This window comes from Myodes glareolus, chromosome 8, assembly GCF_982192425.1.
Source record: "Myodes glareolus chromosome 8, mMyoGla1.1, whole genome shotgun sequence".
NCBI classification, from domain to species: Eukaryota; Metazoa; Chordata; class Mammalia; order Rodentia; family Cricetidae; genus Myodes; species Myodes glareolus.
The window spans coordinates 91,005,026-91,019,327 of NC_142033.1; the positions used below are offsets into that span (position 1 = coordinate 91,005,026).

Consider the following 14,302-nt stretch of genomic DNA (forward strand, 5'->3'; position numbering starts at 1 on the left):
TGAAGCCACCGGGACAGCTCTGCCGAAAGGACGCTTCTCTGCTGCCAACGTGCTGGACACAGATTTTTTTTTTTTTTTCCGTTTTGTTTTCCTTTTTGGCTCAGCCCAGAGAGCATTACAGCGGTATCCTTTCCCGCCTCCCGACCCTCTTCCCCTCCCCCCCTTCTTTCTGGTGCAGGCAGTTAGGGTGAAGAAATCAGTGCCAGGCTCCTGCCTCTGAAGAGAAAGGAGCTGTTTCTGGAATTGAGTCCTGACACCTGTGTCTGTCCTAGACGGCAAGGAGGTGCGGGGTCAAAACCTTGGAGAGGGAGAGGCCTTGCTAATGCGGAGTTTGTGTGTGTATGGGGGGGGGGGAGAACACTCCCTAAAAGAACATTTTGGGGGACTCCTCTTGCCATGACTTCCCGCCTTATTCTTCAGCCTCCAGCTTCGCGCAGGTCATTAACACGCAGGTTATTAACACACTTTTCCTCCTTTTTAATCCCCTGAGACCGAGACCCGAAGCTGGAATTAGAAGAGCAACGCTGACAAGCCATTCATTAATTTGCTTTTATTTTCGGGAAATAATGTAGATAAAGAGGAAGAGGAGACGGACTGCCTTACATCTCAACAAGTAATTTGTGATCTTCACATCGGACAAATCAAATTTACAAATTACTTTCCCACCTACTGGACCAAGCGGCCAAAACCAAAACTGATAGATACACAGGTGCTCTCCGCAGATTTCGGAGAGGGAAGGGTCACTAAAAACTCACTAAACAGACAGGGGCGTTTTAAAGAGAGAGACACCCACAGAGGAACTGGACCTGGGACTCGGGGCTTCACAACGCTGTAATGTCACCTCTTTTGTTTGTTTCTAAGCCGAAACTTGGATGCTATGCTTAGAGCGGTGAAGGGCTCAGTCCTATGCCCGGCCCAGCCTAGCCCCAACCCTGTATCCCGACTTAGCTGTTTCCTTCACTTCTGATCCTCCAGCGCCCAGCTTCCAGGAACCAAGCGGGTTTCTTTAATAAATACACAAAGGGAGATGTGAAGAGGGGCAGGACAGCTTGTGACAACTGAAAAATAAGAACCGCCATCGTTTGAGAAAGAGGAATGGGCACAAGGGGGAAATATTTTTTTTGCTTTTGTTATATATATGTGTATATATATATATATATGTGATGTATATATATTTATAGTTCTGTTTCCTGGACGCTAAAACAAGAGAGATGCTCAGTTCAACCAACAGCAACTAAAAAGTTTAAGTGGTCTCTGGAACGGACCCGACTATGTACAGCATTCCCGCCGCCGAGGCGGAAGCTTGAATCAGTCCAGCGCAGGGCAGGGAGGGAGGCTGGGGCACCCTCCTCCCGAAGGCCTGGCTCAGCGCTCACCACTGGGGAGGTGGGCGTGCTGATCGCTCTGGCCTGCAGATGGGGAGCTGGATCAAGGGCAGCTGAAGGGAGACAGTCTGCTAGGAGAGACAGTGGTGGGTTTGATTTGGAGGAGTGTGTATGGGCGCACTCCAAACGGTAGATAACACGCCAGTTAGTGACTTCAGTGTCCAGAAAGAATAAATAAAACTGTTGAGCTCAAAACAGAGAGGGTCAGAGCGAGGAGCCCCAGAAGGCTCCATGTGCAGAAAAGCTGTCCAGAAAGACTTGAAGGGGTGACGCACGAATTGAGCGGGAGAGCACACTGCCATCCCATGAAGAAACTGAGGGCCAAGTTGAAGCACCGGGCCCCACCTCCAAGGGGGAGAGGGGTCTACACCCCCCCAACCCAAGCAAATGGCACAAAGATGGGAGCGGCAGTGCAGGCAATGGACATCTTGGGGGAGTTCAAATTCAGTTTTGGAAAAGCCAAGGCAAAGGCGAGCGGTGCAGCAGCAGCAACAGGATGGGGACCACGGAGGGCGCAGGTAGTTGCGTTTCTTCTCCACTTCCTCTCACTCCTGGGCTCACAAGACCTGAAACCGCCACGAGGCTTGGTCCTTATAGTCCAGACAGTCGGGAGAGTTGAAGTTGAGTTTCCAGGCAGAGGAAGCAGCGGCAGCGGCAGGCTCCTTGTAATCCAAGCAGTCGGCAGAGTTGAAGGCGAGCCCAGAGCCTCCGTAACCTTGGTGGTGGTGGTGGTGGTGATGGTGGTGGTGGTGACCCGAAGACTGACTCAGTGGGTGGTGTGTGTGCGGGTGGTGGTGGTGGTGACCAGCCATGGAAGAGGGTGCCATAGGGCTCAGCTGGTGCGGGTGGTGATGAGAATGCATGGGCGCTAAGTAGGAGCTGCAGTCTACACCGCCAAAGTAAGAAGAGGAGGGCGCGGGGTAGCCCTGGCCGTAGCTTCCGCCCTGGCCATAGGACATGGGGTAGGAGGCCGCTGCAGTGGCAGCACCTGCGGCTACAGAGCGCTGCATACACGACGCGTTGCTTGGCGCGCCCAGTGGCTCTGGAACGGACACGGATGCCGGCGCTGAGCCTGGCGAGATGGAGGCCGGGCTCCAGATGGACGAAGCAGTAGGCGTACTTAGAGAGGACACGGCTGCCACCGGGTTCCCACCCAGGCCCGCGGCCGCAGCAGCCGCCGGATTGGCGGAGGCACTGGACACTGAACTAGACGAGGAGGCAGAGCTAGATACTGCAGGCGGCGTGAACTGGCCGCTGCTCTCCGAGCCCGAGCTCTCCCGCACTGGAGACGACTTCTTCTTGACTGGCCGGCTTTTCGTTCCGTTACCGCTCTGCTGCTGCTGGCGGCACTTGGCGCGGCGGTTCTTGAACCAAACCTGCAGTGAGCAGGGTGAAGGAGAGGGGGGATGAGGGGGCTGGCTAGAGGAGCTCACAGCTCCTCCGCCCCTTGGACTCACACCCCGCCCAGGATCTCGGGGACCTCTCAATCCCAGTCTCTACCCCTCCCAGTCTCCGGCCCTGCCAGACTCTGTCCCCTCCCCCGCACGTGCTAGGTACCCACTTCTGGCTCCCTCCCCCATCCTTCTGCGCAAAGCCCCCCAGTCAGCCTCCTTCAGGAGGGATGCGCACCTCCCCAAGCCCAGCGCAACTCTGCCCGAGGGCGGAACGTTTGCGTCTGTCCAGCCAGAAGTTCAGCCATCTCTAAGCTGTTGCGGTTGGCTGCTTCCCCGCAGCCCGGTTTTAGTTTGGAGGCCCTGTTTTCCATGAACAGAGCTCAGGAAACAGTGGAGAGGTACAGAACATCGGAGTGCAGGGCAGTCACCAAGTCTGGGGCCCGAAGGGGTTCACCGAATCGGCTCCTGGAGACTGGAGTTGGGCAGGGCAAATATTTGGGTGGGAACAGAAGCAAGGCTGGAGGCTGAACGGAAGCAGTACTCCAGTACTAGGGCTTCTCGTGAAGGAAGCCTGGGTGAGATTTTCTTGGGCCTTTTGGCTCCAGGTGGGGTACCAAATGGAACGGTAAGTCATAAATTCTCACTCCTTTTGGAGGGGGCCCCCGGACACAAGGCACTGCATTCCTAGTCCCTTCTCAAGCCTTCCGGGAAAGAACTCGAGACAAAAGACTCGGGGAAGACTTAGACTAACTCAGAACTCTATTTTCCGAACAGTTTCGTCTTAGAAACGGTAAAGCCAGCATCTGGATTTTGCACTCGGTATCCACTCGGCTGGAGAACACCCCAAACCAGACCGACTCCACCCACAGACTACACTCTGAGGCAGAGGCAGATAGCGCTAGGCTGCGGCCAAGTTCCATTTTGCAATTTTAGAATCCCCAGGACACAGGGCAAGGGTACGAAAGACAAGAGTGGAAGCAGAGCTAAGGCTCATTAAGAAACTGCCAAGTTCTGGAGTAGCAAGAACGAGGGGCCATTATCTAACCTTCCGAGAAAGTTACATCCGAGGAACATGGCTGACTTCCCCAAAATCCAAGGAAAACGGCTTCCAACATTGAAAGCGCCCTGGGGACAAGGGCTTCAGGCCATTACTTTATAATGTTACCCCTTTTAGCTGACTGAAGCTCAGCGCTAGGGGGAGTTGGAGAGGGGCTGTCCAGTCCGTGAAGGGGCCTCAACACCAGACCGCCCAGGTCAGATCTCCGACCAAGCCCCTATCCTAATCCTGGAGCCCCAGGATCGCGCACCTGGACTCTGGACTCAGGCAGGTTGATCTTGAGCGCCACCTCCTCCCGCATGAAGATGTCTGGGTAGCGAGTCTTGGCGAAAAGTGCCTCCAGCACGTCCAGTTGTGAGCGCGTGAAGGTGGTACGTTCCCGTCGCTGCTTCCGCGGAGTGGCTGCGGGGACATGCAAGGGTGCCTGGAGTCAGTAGTGGCCCACGAAGACTGGCACTAGAGGCCACACGCAGGTCCAGAACCCCGCAGTGGAAAGGCAAGGCCGACCACTAGCAAAGACAAACGTCCCTGGCCACAGGTGGGGACCAAGTGTGTTCTCTTGGAGGCTCCAGTCTGAAACATCAAGGCCTGCGCCCTCGCGCCTCTCAGATTAAAAACAAAACCATCCTCTCCTCATCTCCCCAAGTCCACACTTGTGGCTGAAAGACAGGAAGCAGAACAGAGGTAGGCAGAAGCAGGGACCTGGGGACACTTTTCTAGAGAAGAAATTCAAGCAAAGAGGTAGTATCTAGAAAAGAAACTCGGGGTTCAGCTGGAGTCGTCCACCACCGCGGGAGAGTTGGGTTACGACGCTTGTCTCTAGGGCGCTTTGACGGGGTAGAAAGAGTTCTGATAGACGGAAGGGGAATTTGGCTATTTATGTTAGGGCCTAGCGATTCCTCATGAAATATCGGGGCGAGAGGGGTTTTATTAAAAAAAAAAAAAGCAACCGGAGGGGGAGGGAAGGCAATAAATCGGTGGACAACAAACATGCTCTCTCTAGTAGGTGGGAGCACACAGGAACCATGCTGCAGGCATCACGACCTCAAAAGTTGTAGGCTTCAGTTTCTAAGCTGCCTGACCAGACCTTGACTCAAACCTGTAGCAGATCTAGGCAACAGGCGGCAGGGTAATCGGCTCCCTGGACTTGCGTGGGGACAGGGCGGGCTCAAACATTATAGGCTGGAATCCCCCAATATTTGCAGAGGCTTAGGGGTAGGGACAAAGGGCCATTGCTCACCAGGATAGCCCACAGAGGGGTGCAGGAGGTCCATGGCTGGGCCAGCTAGGCCCAGCCCGTTCATGCCGTATGGGGGTTGTTTGAGGTAAGACATCATGCTAACAGCCGGGTGGAGGCGCCCCGACGGATCCAGGGGGCCCGAGGCCAGGAGCAGTTCAGGGCTCCCACTTCGAAGTTCTTCAAGCTGTTGCTTCTGGGGGCCTGGCCTAAGGAGACAGGAGACACAGGGAGTCACCCGTAGTCACTTTGGCTTTCAGTTTCTATAATCCTTGAATGGGGAGGGGGTGCAGGCTAGGAACTTCATTCACTGGGCAGGTAACCCAAGAAATTTCTCCTCCAAGCTCAGCAAGCACACAGCTTCTTAGAAAAGAAAACTTTCCCTACATCTTCCTTCCTCTTTTATGGCTTGACAGGGGCCAAAGACACTCGTCGACTGTCAACAGGAAAGAAAACTTAAAAGCGTGATGATCAGGCCAAGGAGGTGAGAGCTGGGACCGGGGAGGGTGTAAGATCCCAAGTGTAGTCAAATTTTTTTTGAGTGCGGCGGAAGCAATTTGCTCAAGCAAATGTTCAGTTGGCGCCGGGAGGGCAGGCCGTACAGGGCGGACGGGGTTATTTCGTTTAAGTTTCAAATGGTTTTTGACAAACCCGCTGGCACTAGAGAGGCCCAAGGTTAGTCCACCTTGGATCGCCAGGCGACTGTACACTTTGGACACATCATTCCCACAGAGATCTCCAGGGCTGCCTCCTCCCCCAAAGCCCACAATCACCAGTCGAGCTGACCTCTCTGGGCCCCTGACTCTCGGAGGTGGCTGAACCGGAATCCCACCGCACCTCCAGGGCAGATGCGGCCCAGGCCGGGGTGAGGCGGCAAGAAGACACCAAAGGCTCCACTGTAAAAGTGGCAATTTCCAGGCGCCGCCCAAGGTCAGGGGTGCTTCAGAGGCGGTCACCCTCCCTTCTAAGCCCGCACAGGCCGGGCCTGCTTTCGACCAAGTCCCGGTGAGCTTCCCAGTCCCACCAAAGGTCTGATAAAGGATGACCAACCCCGCGGCCCAAATCGTGCTGGGATTTCAGGAGCCAGAGCACCCCGGGTCGGGTCGCGTGGGCTTCTCGCAGTCCTCTACGAACCCGGTGGAGAGCAGAGAACTAGGCCTCAAGTTAGAAAGCTCACTCACACCCGAGTTGGAAGCGCGAGGCTCGGCCACAGACACTGCGAGCCCCTAGCGCTCTTCTCCAGCAGAAGAAGGGGTTTGTGGGGGTTAGGGCTGGGACCCTAGAGGGTAGGCCCGGCTTTGCCTGGAGCCCAGGGTAGGGAACTCGGGGAAAAAAGGAGGCAGGACTTAAGCAGCTTTCCTATCCCAACTCTAACTCCTGCTTCGGTCCTCGGGGACCCGCGGCCTGGACTAAGGGAGGCCAGCTGGCACAGAAGGCGGAGGGGACTCCAAGGGAAGCAGAGTATTTGGACCGGAGGGCCACAAGCCACCAGCCACGGCGGTTCTGCGAAAGCGCGGCATGAGTTTTCGAATACTTTCATCTAACTTAGCACCCCAGTTCCGCAGCTTCGGAGGAGGCGGGGGAGGGGGCACCCGGCTCAGGAGCGGCCTAGGGTCCTTGGTGCAGCCAAGGGGTGTCCGGCCTCTCACCCCCCAACAGCCCCGCCCATCTGCCGGGGACCTGGGTAGCGTGGGGTCGATTTGAAGAAGGAAAGGCGAAGGGAGCCACCACCGAACCGGGGTGGCGCGCGGCCCCCTCCTTACCTGCCCTCCGCTGCCGGGGCTGCTCACCATCTACCTCGCGCCCTCAGCAGGACCCTCCGGGCAGCCAACCTGCAAAACAGAGCCGCACAGGTATTACCCCGGTGGCGGGTCTGGGACCCCCGGGTTTCTTCTTTCCCCAACTTCCCTCTTCCCGTCTCCTGCTTTTTCCAGGAGCTTTTGTGCGTGTCTGTCCAGGTTTCACTTTATTGCACAAATACTTTGTTTGCAACGTCCCACATGCTTTTCCTCCCCAAAACCTGGCCTCAACCGGGACTGGGGGGGGGGGTGTCGAGGGACAGAGTTCGGAGGTGGCTGGCGGTGGCCGCTGCACTCCCGGTGCAACATGGAGGCGGTAGGGACTGAAGAAATCCTGCACAGTCACTTGGCAAACTAAATAAATCAAGCAATTTACCTTGTCGGAGTGGCTTGTCTTGCTCGGTTGTTTAGGTGATTGGAAATGTAGCCTGATGAAGATTGATCACCTTTCTACTGCCCTCCCCGGGTATGTGAACGCGAGGCGAGTGCGTAACGGGGCTAGGCCGCCAATAGCGGGCCTAGAGCGGGCTGAGTGACAGGGAGCCGGGCAATGGCAGCGCGAGCCGGGGTTACCTCCGCGCGCCCCCGCCCTCCCCCGCCCCCATCCCCCGCCCTCCCCGCGCGCCAGCCCCGCCCCGGTCGCGCGCTAACTCTGGGGCTCCGGTGGCAAATTCCGCTCAGAGCGAGTCGAGGAGGGCGAAGGCAGCGCTGGAGTCGCGGGAGCAGAGGGGGCCCCGGGTCCCGAGGCACGCCTGGGGGCCCCCGCCCTCCTCTTGCCCAGGCCGCGCTAGGAAGGAGTGGCAGAAAGGTGCTGGATAACCGGTTCTTTCTGGCGCGCGCGCCGCCGGGCTTCGCAGCCCGGGTGTGGGCGCGAGGCTTCCCGGGCGGCGGACTTGAGGCTCTCCGGCCCCTGGCTCTCTTTGGGGCGTCCTAGGCCCCGAAGCCTCTTCCTTCCGCGCCCCCCACCTGCGGGCGGCTCGTGCGGGCGCGGGCAGCTGAGCCGAGCTGGGGAGGGAGTGCAGTTCAGGGCACCCCGGGACTCCCGCGCCCTGGGAGAGACCGCAGGGGAGGCGCCGCCACTTACCCGCTGCTCCGCGTCTCCGGGGGATCCCGGTCCCCACCAAAGGTGTTCGCAAGTCTTAAAAGCTTCTTCGGAACCGTTGGAAGTCAGACCCACCCCCCATCCAATCCCCCACATTTTACTTCTTAGGCGTGAGGTTTTGATAGAAAACTTTCCTTTTCACACCCGGTCTGTCCTTACGCGTCTCCACCTAACCAGGGACAGACTGGTTCTACAAGTGTGGTCACAGACCCCGACCCCTCACTTCATTTTCTACATATTATGGGAGGAACCTCTTGGAAACAATTTCCCCGGATTGTTCGTACTGGAAGACCCCAGTTCCCCGCCGAATAAACTTGCTAAGGACGTCTACCTGTGTGGACTTTCCAAAGCGAGAGAGAGAGAGAGAGAGAGAAAAAAAAAATGTTTTCGACCCAACCACGAGCAAGGCAATTCTTTTAAATGGATGTCCTGCTGAACACAAGGGACCGTATTTGTGCCCTTTCCTAGTATCTTCTCCCAATCTCACCCCAACAGGCGGGTAAAAAGTTTGAGCCCGAGTATGTGCGTGGGTGAGTTCGGGAGCCGCCAAGAGCACTGTAGACGGGAGCACCTCGATGTCGAGGCCGCGCCGACCGCTCCGATCGCTGACCGGGCGCGGGGCGACCAGAAGGAAGGGGGAGCCCGCTGAGTGAAAAGGGGCCGCGACTGCCGCTCATCAAAGTGCTTCTCCCCTCCCCCAAGCGACACTTTTCTTTGGAGTCCGAATAAAATACGGTAACAGAATATGATGGGGAGCACACTGTTTCCTTAACTGCTTCTCAAAGGACCGAGAGATCTTCTTAGGACCTTTAATAAGGCTTTGGTCGGTTCTTTTGTTGATCTCTCAAAATCAACTCCTTCTAATTGAAGTTGGAGCTGAAAGCGAGCTAATGTTCAAAGAAAGTGGCCGCCAGACTAACGAAATTACATTTTTTTTTTTGAACGATGAGGGAACATCTAATCAAAGGGGCAGGGAAGGAGGGGTGTGAGCGGGGGACCACGGAGGAGAAAAGGAGGTTTTACAAGATCCCTCTCTGGTTCACAAAAGTCAGCGACACGGGCGCTTCTCTCCAGAACAAAGACACCGCGGCCCATTCACAAAAGCGAGAGAAAGAGAAAGCAGAATAAAAGAACGCGAGGAAAGGGGGGAAATGAGAGGAGAGAGATAAAACCTGAGGGCAGAAAAGAAGCAGCGCAGAGCAGAGCGCGGCCCGAGCGAGCACACACCTTAGGCTCCGGGTCCCCACTAGGAGTAGTCCCAAAGGCGGACTGTCAGGCTGTGAGCCACCCGGACTGTGCTGAGGTTTAAAGAAAGAAACGAAATATACTCCTGCCCCCTGTTCCGGGGAATGGCGCGGACTAGGGCGTTCTAGTTTGGCGGGCACGAAAATGTCGACGTCCTGGAGTGTGCACTGGCGGCATCCCTGTCCGGGGCCTCCCGGCTGTGATCCTGCGTTGACCCTCTTGGGGCCCCCCTCCCGGGCTCACGCTCTGACTGGATCTCTCTGGTACTCTGGCCTCCTCAGAGCGGGTTCATTGACAGTCACGGAACCTCGCCTGGGTCAGGTTGACGAAGTGGGGCGGCTGTGCGCATTGGAATGTGCCTGCGCGGTCCCCAAGGCCCGCCGCGTGGGAGCCGGTCGCTGTCGGTTCCTGATGCTGTCCCCCTCCATTCTCGGGCAAGTGGGAGGTATTGAGTGAGAAGGACACCCTCCCCCCCCATGAGAGTATTTATCTAATCCCAAATTGCAGGCGAATTTCCTTAACGCTCATCCAGTAAAACCTTGGGATTAAGAAGAAAGGAGAGGCGGAGGGGGTGGGGGAGGAGAGACAGAGAGAGGGGAAGAGAGAGACGGAGAGACACAGAGAGAGTCAGAGAGGAGGGGAGAAGAGAAGGGAAGGGAAAAGAGGGAAAGTAAGACCAAGACCAAGATGAAAGTTTTTAGAATTCAACACAGAGGATTGAGGCAGTCTTTGCTAGGCAAATGTCCAGGTTGGAGACGTTGGTCTAGAAGCTTCGACGGTTCCCTCAAAGGGTAGTTGTGCAGTCAGGGCAAAGCAGGGACAGCGTTGGAGGAAGAGGGAAGTTGTCTCGGCATAAGGCCCACCAGGCTGGAGCGGGCCCCAAGCCTGGATGCACCAAATGACCTTGTGCCCACTGGAAAGTAGAAAGATTGTGGAAACACATGGGGTAGGGAAGGGCCCTGGACGCCCGGCCGGGAGAAAGTTCTGTACCCGTTCTCCGCAAACGCTTGCATCGCCGCGACCCCCGACCCATTGTCCCTTCACACCGAGCGGGTTTTCAGGGTCTCCTGTCCGTGGGCAGGCTGGGTGCTAGCCTGCCTTAGGGAACCCGCCACCGGGCACTGTGCGGAGCTTTGGCAACGCGACTCACTGGCTGCGGCCCGATCCCGCGATCCCAGTCCGTGCTCCGCCGCCGCTGAGGGGCGTTCGGGCGCTGTGGAGAAGGGAAACCCCGCGAGGCTGGGAACCAAGCAGGAGGGGGGCCCCCAATCACTAGCAAATCTAGGACTAGGGGTGTTTTGTCACCTCGCAGATCTGGGGAGGTTTAGGGGAAAGGAGAGGCCCCTGGAAAGGGAAGGTTTCTCGAATCCACCCTAAACGCTGCCCCAGGATGCTCCGGGCGGTGGATTTCCGAGTACCGGTTTACCTGGGTTGGATTCGGAATTGCGAATTTTCCCCAAGGAGCAGCAACTTGCTGCTCTGCTTTCTCATTAAGAGGACAAAGACCCCATTTCACGTAGTTCTAATAACTTTTCGCCAGAAAGAAAAAAAAAACACAATTCTTTGCTATCAAGGAATTCTGTGGCAAGTTTTTACCATTTTGAAAGACGAGTAATCGGAAATGGCAAATGGCAGCATACTTTTCGAGTGAAGTAAAAGCCTGAATATGTGTGTGTGTGAGAGAGAGATAGACAAAGAGACACCGAGAGAGGGAGAAGGGGGAGAGAGAGAGAGAGAGAGAGAGAGAGAGAGAGAGAGAGAGAGAGAGAGAGAGAGGCTAAAGTAAACGCCAGTGTTTCCCGTAAGTTTCAGGACTTGTTGACGGGGCTTTCTTTGTTCAGACACCCAGGGTAGAAGTGTAGAAGAGTCCATTTTTACTCAGCGCACAGACATTGTTACCTTTCTTTCTCTTCCATCTCAAGGCGTGTATCCGCACAACCCCTCCCCCAACTACAGTCCCCTCCCTTTCGTTTCAGCACCTACAGATTTGCTGGTTATGGTGGGATACAGTTCGACACAGGACTCCAAAGCAATTAAAAGTAACACTGGAAAATCCATCATGATGCGCTGTGTTTTCCCAGTGCCATGGAACCACACAAATCTCCTGGGCTCTGGCAGAGAGTCGACCCTTTCCAAAGGACAGGCTAGTTTACACCCCCTGAGAATGTGACTAATGACTTTGCAATTTGCATTCTATGTGAGCGGAGTTCCTGTGGACCCCTGTCAGTTCCAAACACAGTCCACTGTTCTGTGCTGGATTCCATGTGGAGAATCTTACTGATACACAAACTTCAGTTAAGTTTTCAATGCAAGGAAAACAAATAGCAGGGTTTAAGGTAAGAAAGTTTCTGCTTTTATTGAAAATTTATGACTCAGTATTGTAATAAATAAACATAACCATTTTCACAAAACACAGTGCTATGCTAGAGATGTAATTGGAGATTTACTTGTAGTGCCAAGACAGACTTTCATCAATACAGAAATAAATATTAACAGCATTCTTGAGCCAATGTTGAGCCCCAACGGAAAGTAGGAACCAAGCAAGATGTAATAAATAATTATTCAGAGAAAAAGATGGCGCATCGTCAGATGATACAGCTGTCTTTGTAAACTGCTCACTGCTATTGGGGCCATTCTCACAGTTCACCTTTCAAAGCACAGGGTTTATCTCAGGCTACCTTAAAGGACCATCCTCTGAGGAGAGCAGAGAGGAACTTTATTATCTTTATGTGAAATGCAAACGGTTGCAGAAAACCGCACTGGCAAATGGAACACAGTTTCGTCAATATACAGAATATGATCTAACGATGAGATTCCGGTAACAGTGTTACATACGGCAGGATTGGAAAAAAAAATCATTCATGACATTTTCTTATTCCCCTTTGCCCCCCCACCCACTGTCATTATGCTATTACCAACAATACTACAACAAATGTGTTTCAAATGTTCAACCCGTCCCAAACAGAAGGGAAGTGATGAGGGAAGCCGTTCCCCCCTTTTGGACAGTTTCTTGAGCATCTCCATCAATGGTCATTCGCAAGGTGTCTGTGCAAATCTACTTCACATGGTTGCAAAAATGATTTCATGATTAACTCACAAAGAATCCTTAAAGCTATCTGGAGTTTTGTATATTATCTGGAGAGGAGGAAAAAGGGGTGGTGGTCCAGAAGTACAATCCAGTCAAACAAAATGTTAAAAAGTTTTAAGTCGACCAGTCTGTCCCTGGCCTGGAGACCTAAGGCTAAGCTGCTGAGAGAGACCTGGTCTGCAGGCTACTGAAGAGCACACTTCTCCTCCTTTTTGGCCATCTTGCCTTTGTTTTGTTCCAGAGTTCGCTCCAAATGCTCATCTTCTTCTTCCGCCCTGGATGTTAGACAAACAGGAAAGACAGAATTATATTTCCTCCTGAAGGGGAGCACAGCCCGCTCTACACGCAAGCTAGCCGGATTCCCGGCGGCAATGGGGGACACAAAGGCACCTGTCCACTCAGATCCCCGAAACGAACTAACTTTCTATAAACTTCTTGTTCCCTTGGCGTGTGGCTTCCCCTAGACCACACCCCACAGCCCCACTCACTGCTTCTCCTGGGCGTCCAGGTCCCTGACAAGGGCGTCGCGTTTGTCCACCAGGGCCACTAGCTCCTCCAGCAGGAGCTGCTCCCGTCGCTTCTGGGCCTCGGTCTTCTGCCAGTCTGCAGGGGGCGGGAGGCCAGTTACCACCCGCCAGGGCACAGAGCACTCGGAACCTGCCCTCCCCTTCCCGCCTAATCAAGTTTCCAAAAATCTCAGCAAACCGCGTTAACTCGGCCAATAGTAAATCTTTGCTGGGGGAGTTTGGCCGAGGTGGTCAGGGTTTCACGCCCCAAACCCTACTTTGTAAATACTTATTGAAGATTGGTTCCGCAGGTTAGGAGCCTGCTAGAAACCAGGTGTGAGTCGGTGGCCAGGCGGGAGGCAGGCACCTGAATTCAGGCGGAGTGGGGGAGGGGAGTTGGAGTCCAGAAGAGGTTGGCCCAGGGCTTGGGGCAGGGGGAGTGGGTAAACGAGGAGGCGGGGAAGCAGAGAAGGGCGATAAAATCCTTCTGAAAGGGCTGGAGAATCTGCCTGAGAACCTACTCTCCTCCCCACCCCCACTCTCACCCCAAACAGCCCATTCTTCGCTAATTTCCTCCCCGCTCTATTTTAGCAGTTGGATGTATCTCACACTGGGCGCCATATGCTTCACAATAACTTTAAAAGTAGTGAATCGGCTAATTAGCATTTTTCTTTGAAGTAAAAAAATAAATTTGCTCTGCAGTATTACACTGCAGCTCTCGGTCGCATCCCAGCCAGTTTTCTCTTGGAGACATTTGCTGGGTGGTTTCAAATCGAAGCACTTTGCAAAGGGAAAAAATTACATATCTCTTTTTGAAACTCCATGTTAAAGGTCGGAAAATGCGCTGGGCAGTGCTTTTTCTAGGGTGAGTGGCCACTTTTATGCCAGGTTTAGTACTCAGTGATATACATAACCTAACCTTTCAGCTTTGATAATTTCCTTCAGATGAGCAGCAGTTTCACTTGATAAAAACAGGACCACAATCTAACATTTAAAACACTTTTGAAACCAAAGCCAACTGCTCTCTGGCCAGACTGTAAGGGCTTGTAGCTGTCAATCAAGCCCCAGTCTTCCCCGCCTCCCTCATTAGGAAGGTAAACAATGAAAAGAAGAAGTAGATGATGAGGAGATAGCAGAACAAATGAGGACCTGGAGGGAAACAGGACACCAGCTTTGGGGAGAGGGGAGGCACCCTGGCCACTGACTCTTACAGCCCCCTCCCCCAGCAAATACACTTTCCAAAAACCAGAGAAGTGCAATCCTTCGGGGCTCTCTCTTCTCTCTCCATTGCCCTGGGCAATCACGTTAGAACTCACATGGCTGGCTGGTGCTTATTCAGATAAACCTAACAATGCTTACGCTGGTTACCATGTGAGTCTTCACAAACCACCCAAGAATGTGCTGGTTCAAATCCCTCCCCCCTCTTCAAAGCAAAATTTATTCAAGACAGCAAACTGCTCAGCAGCTCCATGAAAGCAAATGGTGCCAC

The 14,302-nt window shown here is 54.3% G+C and overlaps 2 protein-coding genes across 13 annotated transcripts in view; both read right to left on the reverse strand.

Moving 5' to 3' along the window:
• Window positions 1-535: 535 nt before the first annotated feature.
• Window positions 536-7,422, reverse strand: Otx1 (orthodenticle homeobox 1). The gene is made up of 5 exons (XM_087909199.1): window positions 7,249-7,422; window positions 6,837-6,905; window positions 5,077-5,282; window positions 4,087-4,238; window positions 536-2,761 (listed from the first exon to the last, which is right to left on the reverse strand). The coding sequence occupies exons 3-5, from the start codon at window positions 5,171-5,173 to the stop codon at window positions 1,943-1,945; spliced, it is 1,068 nt and encodes a 355-aa protein (XP_087765325.1). The 5' UTR covers window positions 5,174-5,282; window positions 6,837-6,905; window positions 7,249-7,422; the 3' UTR covers window positions 536-1,942.
• A 4,127-nt stretch (window positions 7,423-11,549) lies between these two features.
• Ehbp1 (EH domain binding protein 1) overlaps window positions 11,550-14,302 on the reverse strand; it is a 263,173-nt gene continuing 260,420 nt past the window's right edge. For all 12 annotated transcript variants that reach the window (XM_087909201.1, XM_087909209.1, XM_087909211.1 and 9 more), the window contains 2 exons: window positions 12,796-12,910; window positions 11,550-12,582 (listed from right to left, as the gene is read on the reverse strand). In XM_087909201.1, coding sequence (XP_087765327.1) covers window positions 12,492-12,582; window positions 12,796-12,910 — 206 coding nt within the window. In that variant the 3' untranslated portion in view covers window positions 11,550-12,491. The remainder of the gene's footprint in view (window positions 12,583-12,795; window positions 12,911-14,302) is intronic.

Coding starts and splice junctions, on each gene's coding strand:
- Otx1 (XM_087909199.1), bottom strand. CDS start 5,173: ATGATGTCTTACCTCAAACAACCCCCATACGGCATGAACGGGCTGGGC. Junction 4,239..5,076: donor CCCCTCTGTGGGCTATCCTG/GTGAGCAATGGC, acceptor ATGTCCCCGCAG/CCACTCCGCGGAAGCAGCGA. Junction 2,762..4,086: donor TGCCTGAGTCCAGAGTCCAG/GTGCGCGATCCT, acceptor TGCTCACTGCAG/GTTTGGTTCAAGAACCGCCG.